We start from the raw sequence: 24,502 nt of genomic DNA on the forward strand, positions 1-24,502 counted from the left end.
CTCACCAATGTACCATGCTCTGGGGCATCCTTTCCTGCAACGTATGAGGTAGACAACGTTGGCCGAGTCACAGGAGTATGAACCATGCACCTGGTGGGTGGTGTCTTCTCGTGTGATGGTGGTATCTGTGTCGATGATCTGGCATGTCTTGCAGAGGTTACAGTGGCAGGGTTGTGTGGTGTCGTGGACGCTGTTCTCCTGAAGGCTGGGTAATTTGCTGCGAACGATGGTCTGTTTGAGGTTGGGTGGCTGTTTAAAGGCGAGTAGTGGAGGTGTGGGGATGGCCATAGCGAGGTGTTCGTCGTCATTGATGACATGTTGAAGGCTGCGGAGAACATGGCATAGTTTCTCCGCTCCGGGGAAGTACTGGACGACGAAGGATACTCTGTTGGTTGCGTCCCGTGTTAGTCTTCTGAGGAGGTCTATGCGATTTTTCGCTGTGGCCCGTCAGAACTGTCGATCGATGAGTCGAGCGTCATATCCCGTTCTTACGAGGGCATCTTTCAGCGTCTGTAGGTGTCCATTGCATTCCTCCTCGTCTGAACAGACCCTGTGTATTCGCAGGGCCTGTCCATAGGGGATGGCCTCTTTGACGTGGTTAGGGTGGAAGCTGGAAAAGTGGAGCATCGTGAGGTTGTCCGTGGGCTTGCGGTAGAGTGAGGTGCTGAGGTGCACGTCTTTGATGGAGATTCGTGTGTCCAAGAAAGAAACTGATTCTGAGGAGTAGTCCATGGTGAGCTTGATGGTGGAATGGAACTTGTTGATGTTATCGTGTAGCCTCTTTAGTGATTCCTCGCCGTGGGTCCATAGAAAGAAAATGTCGTCTGGTGTATAGTGTTGGAGGTCCTGTGCAGTGAAGAAGTCCTGCTCGAACTTGTGCATGAAAATGTTGGCGTATTGGGGTACGAATTTGGTCCCCATGGCTGTTCCGTGTGTTTGGGTAAAGAACTGGTTATCGAAGGTGAAGACATTGTGATCCAGGATGAAGCGGATGAGTTGTAGGATCGCGTCTGGAGATTGGCTGTTGGTGTTGAGTATTGATGCTGTCGCAGCGATGCCGTCATCGTGGGCGATACTGGTGTAGAGTATATTCTGTGTCTCAGCTAATAAAGGAAAGCATCCTGTATGCCTTTTCAACTATCTTATCTACCTGTCCTGCTACCTTCAGGGATCTGTGGACATGCACTCCAAGGTCCCTCACTTCCTCTACACCTCTCAGTATCCTCCATTTATTGTGTATTCCCTTACCTTGTTTGCCCTCCCCAAATGCATTACCTCACACTTCTCCAGATTGAATTCCATTTGCCCACCTGATATCTTCCTGCAGACTACAACTTTCCTCCTATCAACCACATGGCTAATTTTTGTATCATCTGCAAACTTCTTAATCATGCCCCTTACATTTAGGTCTAAGTCATCAAAATATACCACAAAAAGCAAGGGACCTAATACTGAACCCTGTGGAACCCCACTGGAAACAGCCTTCCAGTCACAAAAACACCTGTCGACCATTACCCTTTGCTTCCTGCCACTGAGCAAATTTTGGATGGATCCAACTTGCCACTTTCCCTTGGATCCCATGGACTTTTACTTTGTTGACCAGTCTCCCATGTGGGACCTTGTCAAAAGCCTTGCTAAAATCCATGTAGACGACATCAAACATGCTACCCTCATCGATCCTCCTTGTTACCTGCTCAAAAAATTCAATCAAGTTAGTCAGACACGACCTTCCCTTAACAAATCCATGCTGACCATCCTTGATTAATCTGTGCCTTTCTAAATGATGATTTATACCGTCCCTACTCAGCCGATCAAAACCTTTCCTAATTTTAAAAACCTTTTTCGTCTTATCGTTTTCAGTGATGAGTTTTTGATTTTCTGGGAGGAAAGTTTTAAAAAGGGAGGGAATACTCAAAAGTTGCAGTAAATTAAGTTACAGTTACACTCTTACTTCCCTGCCAATGCAAAATGTTTCAAATGCATATTGACATGAAAAGTGGTACTGGGACCTGGTTGTCAGAATCTGACACTTGAGCACACTAAATCCAAGTATAAACAATTTTACAACACCAAGTTATAGTCCAGCAATTTTATTTTAACTTGGTGTTGTAAAATTGTTTACAATTGTCAACCCCAGTCCATCACCGGCATCTCCACATCATAAATCCAAGTAGTGTGAGACACCTCTAAGAGGCTGCCTGACACCAGTGTGAGTTTACACAGGCTGTGGTAAAATTCCAGCGCAGCGCAACGCACAGCAACATTTTCAGAATGTTTTGTTAACTGCGTTCTCTGCTACTCTTTTTTTAATGCTTTAATCTCAAGTCTCCATCATGTGGGCATAAAAAATTGCCCCGTTTATTTCCCCGCCCTCCTGGCCCTACGAAGGTGTTGGTGGACTGCCTTCTTGAACTGTGAGTAGCTTTTTTCTTTAGCAACGGAAAGGCTAGCTACCTCACTTCGGATGATGCATTAACCATGTAGAGAGGGGCTGGAGTCACATATAGGCCTGACTGAGATGGGTGGCAGGTTCCCTTTCATGAAGGACGTTAGTGAGCCAGTTGGGTTTTTATGATATTCTGGCAGTGTTTGTGATCATATTTTCATTCAACAATCGGTATAAAATTGTGTGTAGTAGCTGAATCCAGCCCAAATGTACCCAAATTTGCCAATAACTTCTATGCTTTGATCATGTACTATACATTAATGGGGGCGGATCTCACACTAATAGCATGTATTAATTAGGTATTTGTTTATCTAGAAGTCATGGTGTCTTATATTAGGAATTTACAGAGTTATGTTTGCAACACTCTATCGCAGAGTATGATACAGTATTGTATATAAGCAAATCTTATTCTGATTTTAACTTTTTATATAGAAATATACAAAACATTTCCTTTCTCTTCACCCCACCCACCTTTGTTTGACAGACACAAAAGCAACTGGTATCAGAAAACCCCAGTTTATGGATGGAGATATCCAGAGTATCCTTACCAGAATAACAGGCCTGGATCTGGAGAAGGTCTTCAAACCTGTTAAAGAGCAACTGAAGCCACCTACATACAAACTAATGACAAACGAGCAACTTGAGGAGGTACATTTACTGCTGGTGGCCAATTGCATTCTTTCATTTGCTTTTCAATAAATGACCAAGTAAACATATATGTTGTTTTGACAACTAAAGTATGTGAGGAGAAACTGAGTTAATCCTCTCCCTCTCCCATTTGGATAGTCACTGGCCAGTTATTTTGCACATAATGGAAAATCCTTCTGCGAGTCAAATAGAAAATAAGAGCAGGAGTAGGCCATATCGAGCCATCTCCGCCATTCAATATGATCATGGCTGATCCTCTATCTCAATACCATATTCCCACGCTCTCCCCATACCCTTTGATGCCTTTTGTGTCTAGAACTCTATCTAGCTCCTTAAATATATTCCGTGACTTGGCCTCCACAACCTTCTGTGGTAGGGAATTCCACAGGTTCACCACCCTCTGAGTGAAGAAATTAAGACATTTCTCCTCATCTCTGTCCTAAATGTCCTACCCTGTATCCTGATACTGTGACCCCCTCATTCTTGAGCCCCCAGCCAGGGGAAATATCCTCCCTGCATCCAGTCTTTCTCAGAATTTTATATGTTTCAATGAGATCTCCTCTCATTCTTCTAAACTCGAGTGAATACAGGCTGAGTCGACCCAATCTCTCCTCATACAACAGTCCTGCCATCCCAGGAATCAGTCAGGTGAACCTTTGCTGCACTCCCTCCAAGGCAAGTACATCCTTTCTTAGGTAAGGAGACCAAAACTGCACACAGTACTCCAGGTGTGGTCTCACCAAGGCCCTGTATAACTGCAGTAAGACATCCTTGCTCCTGTACTCAAATCCTCTTGCAATGAAGGCCAACATACCATTTGCCTTCCTAACTGCTTGCTGCACCTGCATGTTTGCTTTCAGTGACTCGTGTACAAGGACACCCAGGTCCCTTTGTGCATCAACATTTCCCAATCTATCACCATTTAAATAATACTCTGCCTTTCTGTTTTTCCTTCCAAAGTGGATAACTTCACATTTATCCACATTATACTGCATCTGCCATGTATTTGCCCATTCACTCAACTTGTCCAAATCGCCTTGAAGCCTCTTTGCATCCTCCTCACAACTCACAATCCCACCTAGTTTTGTGTCATCAGCAAACTTGGAAATATTACATTCGGTTCCCTCATCCAAATCATTGATATATATTGAGAATAACTGGGGCCCAAGCACTGATCCCTGCGGTACCCCACTAGTCACTGCCTGCCACCCCAAAAAACACCCATTTATTCCTACTCTCTACTTCCTGTCTGTTAACCAATTTTCAATCCATGCCAGCATATTACCCCCAATCCCATGTGCTTTAATTTTGCACACTAATCTCTTATGTGGGACTTTATCAAAGGCCTTCTGAAAATCCAAATAAACCACATCCACTGGTTCTCCCTTATCTATTCTAGCAGTTACATCCTCAAAAAATTCCAGTAGGTTTGTCAAACATGATTTCCCTTTCATAAATCCATGTTGACTTTGTCTAATCCCATTGATATTTTCTAAGTGTCCTGTTATCACATCCTTTATAATAGACTCTAGCATTTTCCCTACTACTGATGTTAGGCTAACTGGTCTGTAGTTCCCTGTTTTCTCTCTCCCTCCTTTTTTAAATAATGGGGTTATATTTGCCACCCTCCAATCTGCAGGAACTGCTCCATAACCTATAGAATTTTGGAAGATGACAACTAATGCATCCACTATTTTCATGGCTACCTCTTTTAGTACTCTGGGATGCACATTATCAGGCCCTGGGGATTCATCAGCTTTCAGTCCCATTAATTTCTCCAGCACTTTTTTTATTAATACTAATTTCCTTTAATTCCTCCTTCTCACTAGTTCCTTGGTTCCCTAGCATTTCTAGGAAGTTATTTGTGTCCTCTTCCGTGAAGACAGAACCAAAGTATTTGTTTAATTGCTCTGCCATTTCCTTGTTCCCCATTATAAATTCTCCCTTTTCTGACGATAAGGGACCTACATTTGTCTTCACTCATCTTTTTCTTTTTACATGCTTGTTGAAGCTTTTACAGTCCACTTTTATGTTCCTTGCAAGTTTGCTCTCATACTCCATTTTTCCCCTCATAATCAATCTCTTGGTCCTTTTTTGCTGAATTCTAAACTGCTCCCAATCCTCAGGCTTGCTGCTTTTTCTGGCAACTTGAAAATGACTCCTCTTTGGATCCGATACTATCCTTAATTTCTTTTGTTAGCCATGGTTGGGCCGCTTTTCCTTTTGTCTTTTTGCGCCAGAAAGGAATGTATAATTGTTGCAATTCACGCATTTGTTTCTTAAATGTTAGCCATTGACTATCCACCGTCATGCCTTTTAATGAAGCTTCCCAATCTATCATGCCAACTCACTCCTCATACCTTCATAGCTTCCCTTGTTTAGATTTAGGACCCTAGTTTCGGATTGGACTACTTCACTTTCCATCTTAATGAAGAATTCTATCATGTTATGATCATTCTTCCCTAAAGGACCCCGCCCAAATGATAGAAATAATTTGTGTTTTAGTTTATTGAAAAAACACTACTCAGATGTAGATATTTGTTGCATAATTTATTCTCGCTGGTTTATTAGAATCATAGAATCATAGAAGTTTACAACATGGAAACAGGCCCTTCGGCCCAACATGTCCATGTCGCCCAGTTTATACCACTAAGCTAGTCCCAGTTGCCTGCACTTGGCCCATATCCCTCTATACCCATCTTACCCATGTAACTGTCCAAATGCTTTTTAAAAGACAAAATTGTACCCGCCTCTACTACTGCCTCTGGCAGCTCGTTCCAGACACTCACCACCATTTGAGTGAAAAAAATTGCCCCTCTGGACCCCTTTGTATCTCTCCCCTCTCACCTTAAATCTATGCCCCCTCGTCATAGACTCCCTTACCTTTGGGAAAAGATTTTGACTCTCTACCTTATCTATGCCCCTCATTATTTTATAGACTTCTATAAGATCACCCCTAAACCTCCTACTCTCCAGGGAAAAAAGTCTCAGTCTATCCAACCTCTCCCTATAAGTCAAACCATCAAGTCCCGGTAGCATCCTAGTAAATCTTTTCTGCACTCTTTCTAGTTTAATAATATCCTTTCTATAATAGGGTGACCAGAACTGTACACAGTATTCCATGTGTGGCCTTACTAATGTCTTGTACAACTTCAACAAGACATCCCAACTCCTGTATTCAATGTTCTGACCAATGAAACCAAGCATGCTGAATGCCTTCTTCACCACCCTATCCACCTGTGACTCCACTTTCAAGGAGCTATGAACCTGTACTCCTAGATCTCTTTGTTCTATAACTCTCCCCAACGCTCTACCATTAACGGAGTCGGTCTTGGCCCGATTCGATCTACCAAAATGCATCACCTCACATTTATCTAAATTAAACTCCATCTGCCATTCATTGGCCCACTGGCCCAATTTATCAAGATCCCGTTGCAATCCTAGATAACCTTCTTCACTGTCCACAATGCCACCACTCTTTGTGTCATCTACAAACTTACCAACCATGCCTCCTAAATTCTCATCCAAATCATTAATATAAATAACAAATAACAGCGGACCCAGCACCGATCCCTGAGGCACACCGCTGGTCACAGGCCTCCAATTTGAAAAACAACCCTCTACAACCACCCTCTGTCTTCTGTCGTCAATCCAATTTTGTATCCAATTGGCTACCTCACCTTGGATCCCGTGAGATCTAACCTTATGTAACAACCTACCATGCGGTACCTTGTCAAAGGCTTTGCTAAAGTCCATGTAGACCACGTCTACTGCACAGCCCTCATCTATCTTCTTGGTTACCCCTTCAAAAAAACTCAATCAAATTCGTGAGACATGATTTTCCTCTCACAAAACCGTGCTGACTGTTCCTAATCAGTCCCTGCCTCTCCAAATGCCCGTAGATCCTGTCTCTCAGCATACCCTCTAACAACTTACCCACTACAGATGTCAGGCTCACCGGTCTGTAGTTCCCAGGCTTTTCCCTGCCTCCCTTCTTCAACAAAGACACAACATTTGCTACCCTCCAATCTTCAGGCACCTCACCTGTAGCTGTCGATGATTCAAATATCTCTGCTAGGGGACCCGCAATTTCCTCCCTAACCTCCCATAACGTCCTGGGATACATTTCATCAGGTCCCGGAGATTTATCTACCTTGATGCGCGTTAAGACGTCCAGCACTTCCCTCTCTGTAATATGTACACTCTCCAAGATATCACTATTTATTTCCCCAAGTTCCCTAACATCCATGCCTTTCTCAACCGTAAATACCGATGCGAAATATTCATTTAGGATCTCACCCATCTCTTGTGGTTCCGCACATAGATGACCTTGTTGATCCTTAAGAGGCCCTACTCTCTCCCTAGTTACTCTTTTGCCCTTTATGTATTTGTAGAAGCTCTTTGGATTCACCTTTGCCTTATCTGCCAAAGCAATCTCATGTCCCCTTTTTGCCCTCCTGATTTCTCTCTTAACTCTACTCCGGCAATCTCTATACTCTTCAAGGGATCCACTTGATCCCAGCTGCCCATGCATGTCATATGCCTCCTTCTTCTTTCTGACTAGGGCCTCAATCTCCCGAGTCATCCAAGGTTCCCTACTTCTACCAGCCTTGCCCTTCACTTTATAAGGAATGTGCTTACCCTGAACCCTGGTTAACACACTTTTGAAAGCCTCCCACTTGCCAGACGTCCCTTTGCCTGCCAACAGACTCTCCCAATCAACTTCTGAAAGTTCCTGTCTAATACCATCAAAATTGGCCTTTCCCAATTTAGAATTTTAACTTTTGGGCCAGACCTATCCTTCTCCATAGCTATCTTAAAACTAATGGAATTATGATCACTGGTCCCAAAGTGATCCCTCACTAACACTTCTGTCACCTGCCCTTCCTTATTTCCCAAGAGGAGGTCAAGTTTTGCCCCCTCTCCAGTCGGGCCATCCACATACTGAATGAGAAATTCCTCCTGAATACACTCAACAAATTTCTCTCCATCCAAGCCCCTGATGCTATGGCTGTCCCAGTCAATGTTGGGAAAGTTAAAGTCCCCTACTATTACCACCCTATTTTTCTTGCAGCTGTCTGTAATCTCCTTACATATTTGCTCCTCAATTTCCCATTGACTATTTGGGGGTCTGTAGTACAATCCTATCAAAGTGATCTCTCCCTTCTTATTTTTCAGTTCTACCCATATAGACTCAGTGGGCGAACCCTCGGATATATCCTCTCTCACTATTGCCGTGATGTTCTCCCTAATCAAGAACGCAACTCCCCCTCCTCTCTTACCTCCTGCTCTATCTTTCCTATAGCATCTGTACCCTAGAACATTGAGCTGCCAGTCCTGCCCCTCCCTTAGCCATGTTTCAGTAATAGCTATAACATCCCAGTCCCATGTACCCGTCCATGCCCTGAGTTCATCTACCTTCCCCATCAGACTTCTTGCATTGAAATAAATGCAGTTTAATCTAGACTTCCCTTGGTCTTTGCCCTGCTTTCTCAGACCATCTGTCCGGTCTTTTGCTTTTTGTTTTATTTAATAGTTGTCCTGACTTGTCAGATTCAGTAATCCAATATGAGAACCTTGTGGGGCAGCGTTACTGCAAAGCACAGTCGAGATTGACCAGCGACTACGCAGGGATAGACCTATCACTGCACGCTGAGATTCTTCCCACTCAACTTAAACAATCCCGTAAGCTAATGCAATGTCCAAATAGGTATGATGAACCTGGCTGGACGAGCAGTAGGAGGCTTACCAATGCTTTGTGCTGGTAAGCTGGGTGTTTTCATCTTGTTAAAGTCCTGCAGTACTAAGCCATGGCTGTTCCCAATCTGTACTTAAGCTCTCAGGACGAAGTAAGTGGATTGTGTCCCTGGGGAGAGTGTGTGCACTCCATATCAGGCAAGCAGAAATTTTGTCTGATTGAATTTCTCAGTAGCTTCATTTGAAGACTCTTAAGTCTGGTGGTGGGTTTCCACACATGTTAAGACATCTTAAGACAAAATAGTTTATACGGCACGTTCACCGGTTTCACATTATGGTACAGATTTGGTATGAGTAGATAATGACTTGTGATCTGTTTTTCCAGGCTCGATGTAAAGCAGTGGAAGCAGCTAAAGATTATCTCCGAATGCCACCAGTACTAAATGAAAGGGAACCAATTTATGACGTACTAGCAGAAGATAAGATTCTTGAAGGTTTGGAAACGGCCAAATATGTCTTCACAGATATAACGTATGACATTCCACACAGAGTAAGTACTATTCTAGGGTCTGAATAGATTCAACACTTTATCATTGTTTGTTAGGATATGTTACCCTGCCACCTTTCAATTATCTTTTTTTTTTAAATTTAGCAAGTTAGTGATATTACAACAGGATTTTGTAAACATGAATGCAATACAGTAACAAGGTTGGGACCACAACTGACACATGTGTAGTGTCTGTGTACCAATTATCCTAAGTTTTAACTTAAGCTTTGTTCCCATTCTTGAAGAATTATAATCCTATTGGTTTCCGGAGATTAATCCAGAACTCAAGTCAGTGGGCAAGGCACTTCCTGCTCATAGGTGTATCGGTCGGGGTTGTGCTGGTGGGGGAATCGAAGGGATAGTTTGTGCTTTCTGAGCCTCCAGGAACGGGCCCCAGACTGGTAACTACTAGCAAGGGTAATGCTAGCCTGCTGTAAGATGGGCAATCACTCAGCTGGGTCCTCTGGGACTGCAAGACTGACCATGTTCCTTGTGGTTTCTCAGACTACTGTCCAGAATGGCTGGATGCAGGGGCATGACCAGAGTATGTGGAGGAGGGTGCTCTTCTTTCCACAATACCTCCAGTAGTCATCTGCTATGGAGGAATAAAAATTGTGGAGCTTGTGTGAGGTGTGGTACATAGAAATACATAGAAGTTAAAACACGGAAAGAGGTCATTCGGTCCAACTACTCCATGTTAGCATTTACCCTCCGAGCAGATAGTTCTAATCACATTTTACCTGCCCTGTTCCCATATTCCCTTCAAACCCTTTTCCTTCATCCACCTATCAAATCTAATCTTGAATGTTGACCATGTCTATCTCAGCCACTGAGCCTGGAAGTGAATTCCACAATCTTAACATCTGTGTGTCAAAGTATACATTATATAAAAACAATATATGACTAAAAAGTATTTTTGTCTTCGAGAATGGGAAAAAAGCTTAAGGTACAAACTGAGGGTAATTGGTACACAGACACTACACATATGTCAGTTGTGGTCCCCAATCTTGTTATTGACAGGAGATCAACTAGTAGTTAAAGTTCTTGATTGTGCACAGTGGATACTTAGAATGGAAATCCCTGCACTAAGATCCCTTGCTTGATGAGCACAAAAGAAAAAATACCATTAGAGTGTAGCATGCGTTATTGTTTCAATGTCTTTTCATTCTTGTCTGCTTTTCTTTTTGAAATAAAGAAACTTTCTACTTGTTCTTTTTCCAAGGAACGATTTGTTGTGGTAAGAGAACCTAATGGGGTGTTGCGCAAAGCAACCTGGGAAGAACGGGATAGGATGATCCAGGTCTACTTCCCTCGCGATGGTCGAAGGATTACTCCACCGCCAGTTTTTAAGAACGAAAATCTTTTGGTAAAGTTTTCTTTATCTCAACACAAAAAAAAAGCTGTAATGTTCTATATCTTTAGCAATTGGAGCCTGGCTATAAGTTTTTCTCTTTCTCTGGTTTAAATGTGTTGACCACATAGACGAAATAAAAACAGGGTGTGCTTCTGGTCATGCATGTTTGGGCCACAATCACCAGAAATCTTAGGCAAAGCACATTTGCATGCTTTGTGTACGCTGCAGCTGTTTGAGTTATATGAGCCAGAGAATTTGCCTGTGAACTTTAGGAATCAAGTCCTTGTTTTTTTTTTCTCCACCCATTTTTGTTTGAATGACTTTAATAAATTTGAATCTAATGGTATTACTTATCTAAAACTGATAGATAATTGGAATAAATAATTTAGCCTATTCACTGCTCTATGTAACAAATGAACACGGATACGGTAATGTAGTGGTTATGTTACTGGACTAGTAATCCAGAGAACATGACTTCAAATCCCACCATGGCAGTTTGAGAAATGAATTCAGTTTTAAAAATCTGGAAATAAAAAGCTGGTATCAGTAAAAGCGACCACAAAGCTGTCGGATTGTCCAACGGGTTCACTCATGTTCTTTAGGGAAGGAAACCTACCGTTCTGGCCTATATGTGACTCCAATCCCACATCAATGTGGTTGACACGTAACTGCTCTCTGAAGTGGCCTAGCAAACTGCTACACAGCAGCGATTCCGCCATCTTCTCAGGGCAACTAGGTATGGGCAATGCTGACTTTGCCAGTGACACCCACATCTTGCGAATGAATAAAAGAAAAAACACTAGTAAACAAATTGTTCTGTGTGTGTGTTCAGTCACCATAAACCATCAGGGGTTTCCTGTTTCTAAAGCTCACCTAAATGACTCTTTGTGACCAATATGGCTATGGCTGTAGACATCTTTCATTGTCACACTTGTCTTAGAAAGAAAATTCTTTACTTCAGTATTCAGGGCTTAAGTGGGTTCCTGTGGTGTGGGCAACACTTTCAGAATTGGAACTTTTTTCGATAACTTGTTGTATTCACTCTGCACTCTGTCTATACGGATCAATTATTAGCTCTGAAAATATAAGATGGCAAACTAAATGAAAGCAGTTGTTCATTCTGTTATATCAAGCCATATTTATTTCTCAAATTACAAATTTCTTTGGCAGTTCCCTTTGGTATTTAAAGACACTACACATGAGGATGGTAATGGTGATTAAATATAGCAGGTGTGCCCAAGTTTTGGATGTGGTGTCATTTTTGGCCTCCTGCCAGTCCTGTAGCAGAGAGCACACAAAAAGCCTCTGGCGTCAGGCTGCTGCCTATCTAGATGTGACTGACCTATACTCTTTGTTCTCCCTGATTATGCAGAGACTGGTAGATTACATGGAAACAGTCTTATGTACAGTACCTGCATCTCAACCCTTCCATATAAGGATTATCTGATATATAGCCAAATGTCTGACCGCTACTTCTGAAGATAGAATAACATCTCCTAAACAATACACCAGTTATCCTTTCAATCACTTAACAATTGAACTCATTTGAAAATGGCCTGAATTTTTCAAGACTGTTCAAAGCTCTCTTCTGTATGTATGTATGTGTGTGTGGCTAGATGCTGGTACTTTGAGTGTATCTGTGAGGTCCATCAACAGCTGTGAGCAGGACTGGTATCCTTCTACACCCCTTTTACAACAAAGATACCAGAGGGCCATCAAGAATGCTGAAGAAAGTAGTGGCTCACAATAAAAATTAAAACTCACTGCTCTATTCATTCTAAAAATGTAATGTTCATTTTTTTCATTGTTTTATCTACCTAAATTAAAGTGTACTGTTCCTTTTGTTTGCCAAATCAAGTAGTAACAAAATATATCATCCTAATGCAATGTACTTGTCACCTTATAAGAAACTACAATCAGTAGAACAGTATTTCACAGTCAATTAAACTGACTCCAATTTACATCCAGACTTTAAATTATAAAATATATTTAGATTAAATCCTTAGCACAACTTTATTTGTAGCCCTAAAAGCTCTATCCTCAAAACAGTACATATTGCTTGTATAAATCTCAATTTTAAAAAAATCCATTGGAAAAAAACCTGAAATACAGCTTACAGCAGAATTCCACTTCAAATGGTGGACCATGATCCAGAAATGGACTGTGAAGGCATTGTGCTTGGACTGAGAAGCACAAGCACTAATCTATGGTTGTGTGTGTAGGGACTCTGTTTAAAAAGCAGGATTAAGGTAGAGTCCCATTCACACCTTGGTAAGATCGATGAATGAGGTTAGTGGACGGTGGTTGAATATAATTGAAGACCCTGCCTTATACCTTTTATACTTCCCACTCAATGCTGACTTGCACATTTTAGGATTAAGTGTGAAGCAATGTTCTGCTTTAAACACAGAGCTTATTTTAAAGAACTGTTTTGTAGGCAGTGTCTCCAGGCCCTAAAAATCAGTTAGATTCACAAGTGTGCTCCATATGGCATATTATAAACCTCAGCTATGCTGGCATTACAAAGCATTAAACAGAGTCTTGCAACTTCCACACTGGGAGGGCATTTTATCTTAGCTCAATACTTCCTGGAACAGGTTTCAAAGCAGCCTCGACAGATCCCATACCTGCCCTCAAAGAAATAGGAAAAGGAAAAGAAACCTTTAAAACAGAAAGTCTTTCCCTCAAAAAAGAGATATTAGGGTTGATTTTCTATTACTGGCAGAATGAGGGGTGCAGATACCAGGGACTTGGGCAGCTGTACTACTACAACTGAAGTCCCTCATTACTATTTCTTTTTATAGTCCTTGATAATTTAAAGAATCTACAGACACAAATAGAATCATAGAATGGTTGGTTGGTTGGTTATAGCACTGAAGGAGGCCATTCGGACCATCGAGCCTATGCCGGTTCTTCGTAAGAGCAATCCAGTTAGTCCCATTCCCCACTCTTTCCCTGTAACCATGCAAATTTTTTCCCTTCAGGTATTTATCCAATTCCTTTTTGAAAGCCACAATTGAATCTGCTTCCACCACCCTTTCAGGCAGTGCATTTCAGATCATAACTACTTGCTACGTAAAAAAGTTTTTCCTCGCGTTGCCTTTGGTTCTTTTGCTAATCATCTTAAATCTGTGTCCTGGTTCGCGATCCTTCCGCCAATGGGAACTGTTTCTCTTCATTTACTTTATCTAAATCCTTCATGATTTTGAACACTTCTTTCAAATCTCCCCTCAATCTTCTCTGCTCTTAGGAGAACGACCTCAGCTTCTCCAGTCTATCCACATAACTGAAGTCCCTCATCCCTAGAACCATTCTAGTAAATCTTTTCTGCACCCTCTCTAACGCCTTCACATCCTTCATAAAGTGCGGTGCGCAGAATTGGACACAATACTCCAGTTGTGGCCAAACCAGTGTTTTAGTAAAATTCAACATAACTTCCTTGCCTTTACACTCTGTGCCTCTATTTATAAAGCCCAGGACTCCATATGCTTTTTTCACCACTTCTTAACCTGTCCTGCTACCTACAAAGATTTGTGCACATATACCCCCGGGTCTCTATTCCTATACCCCCTTTAGAATTGTACCATTTAATTTATGTTGCCTCGCCTCGTTCTTCCTGCCAAAATGTATTACTTCGCACTTCTCTGCATTAAATTTCATCTGCCATGTGTTCGCCCATTCTACCAGCCTGTCTGTCCTCTTGAAGTCCATTACTATCCTCCTCACTGTTTACTAAACTTCCAAGTTTTCTATCATCTGCAAATTTTGAAACTGCCCAGTAAACCCAATCCAAGTCATTAACATATATCAAAAAAAGCAACGGTCCTAGTACTGACCACTGTATACCTTCCTCCAGTCTGGAAAACAACCGTTCACCACTACTCTCTTTCCTGTCACCTAGCCAATTTCGTATCCATGCTCCCACTGCCCCTACAATAACAAAAGAAAAATCAGGATAGGGATAGAGCCACTAAGGGATGCACAAGATAAACTCATAGTTAATGACAGCGAAATGGCAGAAATATTGAATAGTTACTTTGCCTCACTATTTACCAGGGAGACTAACAAGGTGGGTATGACATTAGAAGAGGAGATCAAAAAAGGTATAAAGACATTTAAGATAGAAATCAAACTGGAGAGGATAAAATCCCTGGTCCGGATGGATTGCATCCGCACATATTAAAAGAAGTTATGGAAGAGATAGCAGAGGCACTATTACATGTATATAAAAATTCATTAGAAAAGGGAATAGTACCAGAGGACTGACAGATGGCTAATGTTATTCCCATATTTAAAAAGGGAGATAGAACAAGTCCAGGGAACTTTAGACCAGTTAGCTTAATATCGGTGGTAGGAAAGACAATGTAATCTTTACTCAAAGATGTAATAGAAAAACATCTAGAAAACAAAAATATAAAAGAATAGTCAGCACGGATTTCAGAAAGGAAAGTCATGCTTGACCAAACTTATTGAATTCTTTGCAGAAGTAACAGGGTAGATAAGGGTAATGCAGTAAATGTAATATATTTGGATTTTCAAAAGACCTTCGGTAAGGTACCGCACTGAACACTCATGTCTAAGGTGAGTGCATGTGAAGTCATAGGAACAGGAGTAGGCCATTCAGCCCCTCGTGCCTGCTCCGCCATTTGATAAGATCATGGCTGATCTGTGATCTAACTCCATATACCCGCCATTGGCCCATATCCCTTAATACCTTGGTTGCCAAAAAGCTATCTAGCTCAGATTTAAATTTAGCAATTGAGCTAGTATCAATTGCCGTTTGTGGAAGAGAGTTCCAAACTTCTACCTTTGTGTGTAGAAATGTTTTCTAATCTCGCTCCTGAAAGGTCTGGCTCTAATTTTTAGACTGTGCCCCCTACTCCTAGAATCCCCAAACAGCAGAAATAGTTTCTCTCTATCCACCCTATCTGTTCCCCTTAATATCTTATAAACTTCGATCAGATCACCCCTTAACCTTCGAAACTCCAGAGAATACAACCCCAATTTGTGTAATCTCTCCTCGTAACTTAACCCTTGAAGTCCGGGTATCATTCCAGTAAACCTACACTGCACTCCCTCCAAAGCCAAAATGTCCTTCCGAAGGTGCGGTGCTCAGAACTGCTCACAGTACTCCAGGTGCGGTCTAACCAGGGTTTTGTACAGCTGCAGCATAACTTCTGCCCCCTTGTACTCTAGTCCTCCAGATATAAAGGCCAGCATTCCATTAGCCTGATTGATTATTTTCTGCACCTGTTCATGACACTTCAATGGATCTATGTACCTGAACCCATAGGTCCCTTTGGACATCCACTGTTTTTAACTTTCTACCATTTAGAAAGTACCCTGTTCTAACCTTTTTTGATCCAAAGTGGATGACCTCACATTTGTCTACATTGAATTCAATTTGCCACAGTTTTGCCCATTCACCTAATCTATCAATATCGCTTTGTAATTTTATGTTTTCATCTACACTGCTTACAATGCCACCAATCTTTGTGTCATCGGCAAACTTAGATATGAGACTTTGTATGCCTTCATCTAAGTCGTTAACAAATATTGTGAATAATTGAGGCCCCAAGACAGATCCCTGCGGGACTCCACTAGTCACATTCTGCCAATTATCCCTACACTCTGTCGCCTTTCGCTCAGCCAACTTCCTAACCAAGTCTGTACTTTTCCCTCGATTCCATGAGCTTCTATCTTAGCTAACAGTCTCTTATGTGGGACCTTATCAAATGCCTTCTGGAAGTCCATATAAATAACATCCATTGACATTCCCCTGTCCACTACTTCAGTCACCTCTTCAAAAAATTCAATCAGGTTTGTTAGGCACGACCTACCTTTCACAAATCCGTGCTGGCTCTCTCTGATTAATTGAAAATTCTCGAGGTGTTCAGTCACCCTATCCTTAATTATAGACTCCAGCATTTTCCCCATAACAGCTGTTAGGCTAACTTGGTCTATATAATTCCCTGGTTTCCCTCTCTCTCCTTTCTTAAATAGCGGTGTGACATATGCAATTTTCCAATCTAGAGGGACAGTTCCTGAATCTAGAGAACTTTGAAAGATTATAGTTAGGGCATCTGCAATGTGCTCACCTACTTCCTTTAAAACCCTGGGATGGAAACCATCTGGTCCTGGGGATTTGTCACTCTTTAGTGCTATTATTTTCTTCATTACTGTTGCTTTACTTATATTAATTTTATCGAGTCAGGGGACAGGTAGCAGAATGGATAACAAGCTGACTACAAAACAGGGTCGGAGTTAAGGATAGCTACTCAGACTGGCAAAATGTGGAAAGTGGTGTTCCACAGGGATCGGTGCTGGGACCATTGTTGTTCACAATTTACATCAACTACTTTGCCTCGGGAATCGGAAGTACAATTTCAAAATTTGCGGACAACACGAAATTGGAGGGTGTAGTTAATACAAAAGAAAGAATGCGTTAAAATGCAAGACATTAATAAACTTGTAAAATGGGCATGTAATTGGCAAATTAATTTCAATATAGATAAGTGTGAGCTGGTGCATTTTGGTAGGAAGAATAAAGAGGCCGCATACTGCTTGGACAATAAGAGTCTAAATGGGGTAGAGGAGCAAAGGGATCTCGGGGTACAGATATACAAATCATTAAAAGTAATGACGCAGATTAGTTAGGCCATAAAAAATGGCAAAGCACGGGTTCATTTCTAGAGGGATAGAATTGAAAAACAGAGGTGGTTTGTTAAAACTTATAATAGAATCTTGGTTAGACCACACTTGGAGTACTATGCAGTTCTGGTCTCCGTATTATAAAAGGAATATAGAGGCATTGGAGAAGGTGCAACAAAGATTCACAAGGATACCAGAACTGAGAGGATATACTTATCAGGAAAGATTAAGCAGGCTGGGGCTCATTTCCCTCAAAGAGAAAGCTGAAGGTTGACCTGACAGAGGGCTTTAAGTTAATGAAAGGGTTTGATAGGGCAGATGTAGAGAAAATGTTTCCATGTCTGGGGAGTCCAAAACTAGAGGGCATCAATATAAGACAGTCACTAATAAATGCAATAGGGAATTCTGGAGAAACTTCTTTACCCAAAGAGTGGTAAGAATATGGAAGACACTACCATGAGGAGTTGTTGAAGCAAATAGCATAGATGCATTTAAGGGAAAGCTAAATAAGCACTCGAAGAAGAAAGGAATAGAAGGGTATGCTGATAGGAGTGGATGAGATAGGGAGGGAAGAGGCTTGTGTGAGGCATAAACGGCAGCGCAGACCAGTTGGGCCGAATGGCCTGTTTCTGTGCTGTAGACTCAATGTGACTCATTGTTCCCAATATCACAGAGAAGCTGTCCTGAAGCTCTTTCCAAGAGTTTGGCAGAATAAAAAGATCCTTAAAGACAATAGGAGCTGACAAGTATCTCTCAATACCAATGCTGAAAGCACCTCAGAGTGTACCGCAGCATATAACTGGAAACTACATTAAATTAGTTACCTGACTGCTGGGTCTACTTTACAGTCATAGTTTTTTAATGAAAGTAGGCATAAGGGGGAGATCAGCTGGCACTGGCATTGAATTGGCTATAATCCACTATGAGACTAACCACCTCCCACTCCCCCACCTCCCTGGTCATGAAGGTGGGCATCTACTGCAGCCTTTAAAAAGGTTGAAATAACCAATTTTTATATGCAAGATATGTTTTGCCCTGGTATACAGCCACATCCCTTTAAATTTTGTCAACATCCCTCTGGAAAGCTTCCAGTGATAAGTTAATGTGGGGCAGGAGCTTGCTGAAATTTTTAAAATGAGGCTGACACTGGAAGTTCTGAAACAGGCTGATGCAAAATATGCTGTACTCTCCTTTTACCTGGTCCAAACTTAGTCCAGAAAATCAATCCCACTGCTTTTGAAAATGATTCGGGGAGGGGCCGGGTGCTATATTGTTAAACATTTTTATCTCCACATGGATCCCACATCGTTTTCATAAGGACCACTGCTAAAATAAAAATACACAAGTCTTAATAGCATCTGGAAAGATGCATTCTTGCTGGCTCACCATTACATTCATCCTGCAATTTGAACAATGGGATTCTGCTCTGTGTGCACTCCAAGCTGATCATCTTTCTGAATTACCAATGTTAATGTTTCATAGACTGTATTGTTGTATTTTAGTTTTAACGTGATCAATGTTGCCCATTTCAGGTTGTATTTACTCAGGATCGTTATGAAGATATTCTTGATCTCTGTCTTCTGCAATTTGAGCCAAATTCTGCTGATTACATCAGGGTGAGTGCTCCTCAAATCAGACTAAATGAGAATAGTCAATGAAAATATATTATGACCATGCAAGTCAGAAGCACTTCAAATTGGCAAACACAACATAGCTTAATCAGAAACAACGCATGGTTCTGAAAATTAGTGCGCTACTCGTCATAGCTCTATATTCTGTTTATATCACAGCTTGATGCTTGAACATTTAAACTCAATGAGGCTGAGTGGTAAGTCACAGACTTGATTGCTGACCTCCCTGTTGTGAGGAGGGAACAAATGAGGCGATGCACCTCCCCACCTTGAGGGAGTGTGTTCCCCTCAGGCTGCTCTCACTCGCCTACAAAGTAACTATATTACTAGACATTTCTGAGCAGACCACCTACTCAGCTGCAGCTACTGTGTAGCCTGGAGAGAAAGGAAATTCATTCCACAGGAGATAAACGTGCAAGGTATGACCTTGACATTGTTTTATTATAAACTCCCCTACCACTACAGCCATTTTAATCAATTTGCTTCTAAAGGCATCGCTACAGATTTAAAAACTTGATTGTTTTGAAAAACAAATTAACATTCAATACCTCTATCAGGTCCACCACCAGACATATGAGGATATTGATAAACATGGCAAGTATGATCTTTTGCGTTCAACAAGACACTTTGGCGGGTTGGTATGGTACCTGGTCAACAGGAGGAAAATTGATGGTTTACTAATAGACATGATTCAAAGAGACCTGTAAGTACAAATTTAAATACAATGACATTTTCTATCACCAGACTTAAGATTTACATAGCGTGCTTGGAATGAACTTTTGTGTGTTTTTTTTTTAAAAAACTTTTAGCTTCCTCTCCATGATTTAGCACAACGCTTAAACCATATGCATCTCATGAGCCTCAACAAAGCTTTGGCAACTCCGTTCTGTTTGCATTTTTGTTTCTTGCAGGATTGTCCTGTTTGAATTTTATAGGCTTGGAGATTTGGAAAGGGCTGTTTTGGGTACTGTTGTCTCATTAATGGATGAATTCTGCACAGATATTCAGTGTAAACAGCTTGAGATACATACATATTAATAAAACATTGTTTAAACTTAACATGTGGCATATCTTAGACACAAAATGATTTTAAATGCAACAGCACCATCTACTGGGAGGAACATACTTTTTAAAATACAAGTTTTGGCTATAACTATTTGCCATGATAAATGGAATGATACCGATACACTTAATTTGTGCCATCACTTTTTTTGTGTGGGGGGGCATGGGGGAGAGAGAGAGAGAGAGAGAGAGAGAGAAGATAGAGGGTTAGGAAAAAAATAATTTCCAGCAATTCATCTGAGTTTGGATCCATGAAATGCAATTGCTACAGTTCTCCCAAACTTGATATACTGGTTTGTCATTGAGAATATTGGGAAGTTTGTTCTTTAGTTAGCATTTTAAAGCATTGAATTTGTATATTTTTGTAGAATGGATGATGCTGTAAGTGTGCTTCAGCTGTATCACATGGTGCACCCAGATTGCCAATCATCAAAAGAGGCAAATGAACAGCAAGCCCAGAGTATTGACCTGATTAAGGTAAAATTTACAGATTTTTCTTTCACTTCAGCAAACAGATAATGCATACATGGTTTTCAAGTTCTTCCTGCATAATCATATAATTCTGGCTTTTGCGTGGCAATCGAGTTTTTGCATGTAGAAATCTAGGACAGGCAAGTCAGCGCTCCTGGACCTGACTGATAGAATGAAAGTCTTTTCTCCTTGCTAACTATGAGACCCATGTACAATTATTTTTTGGTAATTTTATTCAGAACATCCACAAGGGTAAGCATATGGGAAATGGAATGTCATACTGGTGCAGGAAGCAGTGCACTTGGGGTTGGTTTTATGGCATATTATTCTGCATGTAACTGTTGCTATATTGGACCTAGAAGCAGGGAGTAAAACCTAAAAATTCACAGCCATTTCTTGGAGTTGATTCAGAACAAGGCTGACGTCCCAATTCTTGGATGGCCAAGTGAGCTGCTCTATTGCAGGTTACACAAGTTATTCGCGGAGATCAAAGTAGCCAAGGAAAATATTAAAGAAATTGTTAAAATGCTTTATCGGTACATGTGCTCACCTTTTGAAAATTCCAAATGTAACACTGATTTTGAATTCATAGCTTTTAAATTGTAAGATAATTACAGCAACAATTTATTGAAGAACAGGTTAATGGTACTTCTCACAACTTGCTCAGTGGACAAAAACCTTGTTATTGAAGCTTGGAAACAAGTGTTTTGACCCGAGATTTCTATGCTGCATTTCTGGAATTTTTTCCTTTGTAATTAAAGCACAGACCGTTTTTCCAAAAGGACAGTTATTTAATCTTATTCTCAATTAAGTATTTGCAAAACAGAACTATTAATGCAAAATCTCAAACTTGACCTTTATATATACACACGTCTATCAATAATCAAAGATGGAACTTCATTAAATTAAGCCATAACATTAAACAATGTTTATTTTTCTAGATATTTTCTCGTACTGATTCCAAGAAGGGAGGCTACATTGAATTAGCTTTGCAAGTTTATCAGGAAGCACTCAACAGCTCTACCAATCAGGATCTACATAGGAATGAAGAACAAAATTAATCAGTTAGTCTCATCCAACAGTTCTAAATTTGGCTTGGTAAGAACTTGACAGGATGGTAGAATCAAAACTTTACCAATTTCTAATCCACTTGTTTTTGAAAAAAAACATGAATATGACCAAACTTGTACAAACAACATTTTCTTAATGGAGTGTTGAAATAAAATTCCAGGTCTTCTATTGCAAGAGGTGATTAATAAAAAATATACAACCTGGAAAGTGGAAAAGTTGGGGGTTGGGAAGAAGGTGACATTTCATCTTTAGACTTCTGCCATGACGTTTAGGTGTAAAGCTGGAGTATGGTTCCATGGGTGATTGTCCAAATGATCTTTATTGATGTAAGCCTTGACACTGAGTGTCAATGGGGGACATCATAGCCCAATCCTGTCCTGACATGATGTCCACAAATGTAGGATATGTTTTTAAACCTAATGGTAAGAAAAGTTCAACCTTCTAGCCAAATGGCATTGAGAGCACTCCAGCCCCATGTTGTGGTTTGGTGTTCGAACTGATTATCTTGTAATTTAATGGCATAGATTATGAAGACCTGGGGAATATGGCCTATAGGCTGTGAAGTGACTGTCCTATCTGCATTTTTATTTATGTAAAGTTGAAGATTGAAACTGTTTACTAGCGCACTCTATTCTTCGATTGGATTGCCTCCATCCACTGTGGAAACAAATATTGAGGTTATTGAAATATGTGAGTTCAGAATTTTTGCTTTGAACGGTCCTTAATTTAATTAATTACAATAGTATGCCATCTCCATGTGTGTGTATATAGACTACCCATGGAAGAAATTTTTGAGACTGAAGTCACCCAAGAAAACTTGACCTTCATAGCAACCATTTTCAGTGATTTGGATCAGCAGTAGACATGTCCTATTATTGACATTGCAATAAAATCACTGTAGAAGGGAAAATGTTGTTCTCAAAAAAGGGCAAAGTGGTAGTTTAAGGAACTATGTAGAGCAGTAATTTAACTGTCCAATTTACTTTTCAAATTTATTTTTCACCAAATTTGCAGTAGCTTTTTGTGAAATACTTATGGAATATTTGAATAAGTTTTTTGGAATACTTTTATTTGCAACAAAGCACTGTGTAAAAAATAGTGTATCCATGGATCACTGTTATGAAAGATTGCACTGCAGTTTGGGACTGCACAATTCATTGGAATCATGGGTTAATCAGGGCTCTTTGTAGACTAAGAACGAGTTAATCATCTTTTGGAGAAAAAAGAACAATTACTGTGTGGCTCACCCAGTTTAACAGGACACAAGTGCCATAGACATAACAAAAAATGTATTCTGTTTTATATGGAGTTAATACAGCACAACAGTATGAGCACTTCTATTCAGTTATTAAATGCTAACTCCACTACCTTTTTCTTTACAGGTATGTTAATGACAGCCATGCAATCCTATTGATCTTATCTGCTGGCTTGGTAAAAGTGTCTGTTGTAGTGTGGTACAAAATGCACTTACAAATGTCACCTATTTACTGCCCAATCAGCTGTTACCATTTTAGAACTGTCCAACGTTGAATAATTTGCAACATCTTTCTACAAGCAAAGGCTGAATATTCACTCATTTAATAGAAATTTGGTCACGTTTAAATATACTTGGTTTTCAACTTAATCATCCAGGAATTCTTCATCCAAATTAACATCAGAAGTATCTATGTCATCCAGCTCCAAGTTATCCAAGTCATCATCAAGATCATTCAGAGACTGAAAACAAGAGAATAAAATTACTAAAAGACCAAGGTTGTTTGGCAAATGCTTCTTAAATTCTGCACTTTCACTTTTACATATGGAGTCAAAGATGCTTTATATATAAAAATCTGTTATGATGGGGAAAGACCTGTAGCTCACTGATTTGATCAAGTCTGCAGAAACCAACTAATACATTTCATATCTATGATTATTTGCACTCAATTTTCCTGCAGGGCAATTACTAAATTAAATCTTACACATTTGCTCCTTAAAATTAATTTTCAGGAACAAAACTTAAGTTTCACAAATATACAAAAAAGGAGAGCAAGACAAGCTGGTTCATGAGTATGTTCTATACCGTCATGGTGTAACTCCTGCACACCATGGTCCCCACCCACCAGCCATGCAATCTCCTGGGAGAGGCAAAAACTCCAGAGAAAAAAAACCCTGGGAAATTCCTCTCCTGCCCCTAAAGGCGATCAAGTTCTAGGAGACCATGGTGACTGGGAGACACAACCCCAAACACTGAAAAATATCTGATACCTAACCTAGTTCAATGCTAATGTAACTTATACTCGTGTTCCCTGATCTGTCCTAACTTATCCAACTCAAACAGCCTACCCATGTGGACAGAATCTAACCCTTCCATTATTTTACAGACCTCAATCAATCTCCTCAAAGTTTATACTTTTCTAGAGTTAAAAAAAACTCCAGCTCTCCAAGCCATTTGTGGTAACTTAGGGCCTTTAAACTAGGTACTAATCTAGTGGCCCTCCTCTGACCGTTTTCCAGGTTTTTACATCACCCACCATGTGAAGGCACCAACACTGGACAGAGTATTCTAAATTAGGCCTAATTAAGGTCTTGTACAAAGACAATATAGTATTTCTTGTTTTCTATTTAATCATCCTGGCAGTAGCCTCACGGCACTGGTCATTAATCTTCAGATTCATGCACTATAAAACCCAGATTCTTTTCCCCCACTCAGCACACAAACATGCGTAGTGTACACGTGATTGGTGTTGCCCATATCCATGTACATTCATCTATATTAAATTACATCTGCCAGATGTGGGCCCATTCCCCCACTGCATCTAGATCTCCTTATAATCTATTTTTTGATCTATTTTGCTCATCTAAGTTCCTTACACTGACAAAACTCTTAGTATCATCTGAGAAGTAGCACACAGTTCCCCTGATACCTTCATGCAATCACTAATAAA

The 24,502-nt window shown here is 40.6% G+C and overlaps 2 protein-coding genes across 2 annotated transcripts in view; one reads left to right on the forward strand and one right to left on the reverse strand.

Moving 5' to 3' along the window:
* The window catches only part of mrps22 (mitochondrial ribosomal protein S22), a 35,182-nt gene extending 11,853 nt beyond the window's left edge, over positions 1–23,329 (forward strand). Inside the window, exons 2-9 of the mRNA XM_067995440.1 lie at positions 2,931–3,094; positions 9,177–9,341; positions 10,561–10,704; positions 18,876–18,959; positions 19,532–19,677; positions 20,405–20,513; positions 21,449–21,605; positions 22,961–23,329. Coding sequence (XP_067851541.1) covers positions 2,931–3,094; positions 9,177–9,341; positions 10,561–10,704; positions 18,876–18,959; positions 19,532–19,677; positions 20,405–20,513; positions 21,449–21,568 — 932 coding nt within the window. The 3' untranslated portion in view covers positions 21,569–21,605; positions 22,961–23,329. The remainder of the gene's footprint in view (positions 1–2,930; positions 3,095–9,176; positions 9,342–10,560; positions 10,705–18,875; positions 18,960–19,531; positions 19,678–20,404; positions 20,514–21,448; positions 21,606–22,960) is intronic.
* Positions 21,413–24,502, reverse strand: part of copb2 (COPI coat complex subunit beta 2) — a 38,443-nt gene continuing 35,353 nt past the window's right edge. The window contains exon 22 of the mRNA XM_067995439.1: positions 21,413–23,294. Coding sequence (XP_067851540.1) covers positions 23,199–23,294 — 96 coding nt within the window. The 3' untranslated portion in view covers positions 21,413–23,198. The remainder of the gene's footprint in view (positions 23,295–24,502) is intronic.

This window comes from Heptranchias perlo, chromosome 13 (assembly GCF_035084215.1).
Source record: "Heptranchias perlo isolate sHepPer1 chromosome 13, sHepPer1.hap1, whole genome shotgun sequence".
In the NCBI taxonomy this organism is placed as follows: Eukaryota; Metazoa; Chordata; class Chondrichthyes; order Hexanchiformes; family Hexanchidae; genus Heptranchias; species Heptranchias perlo.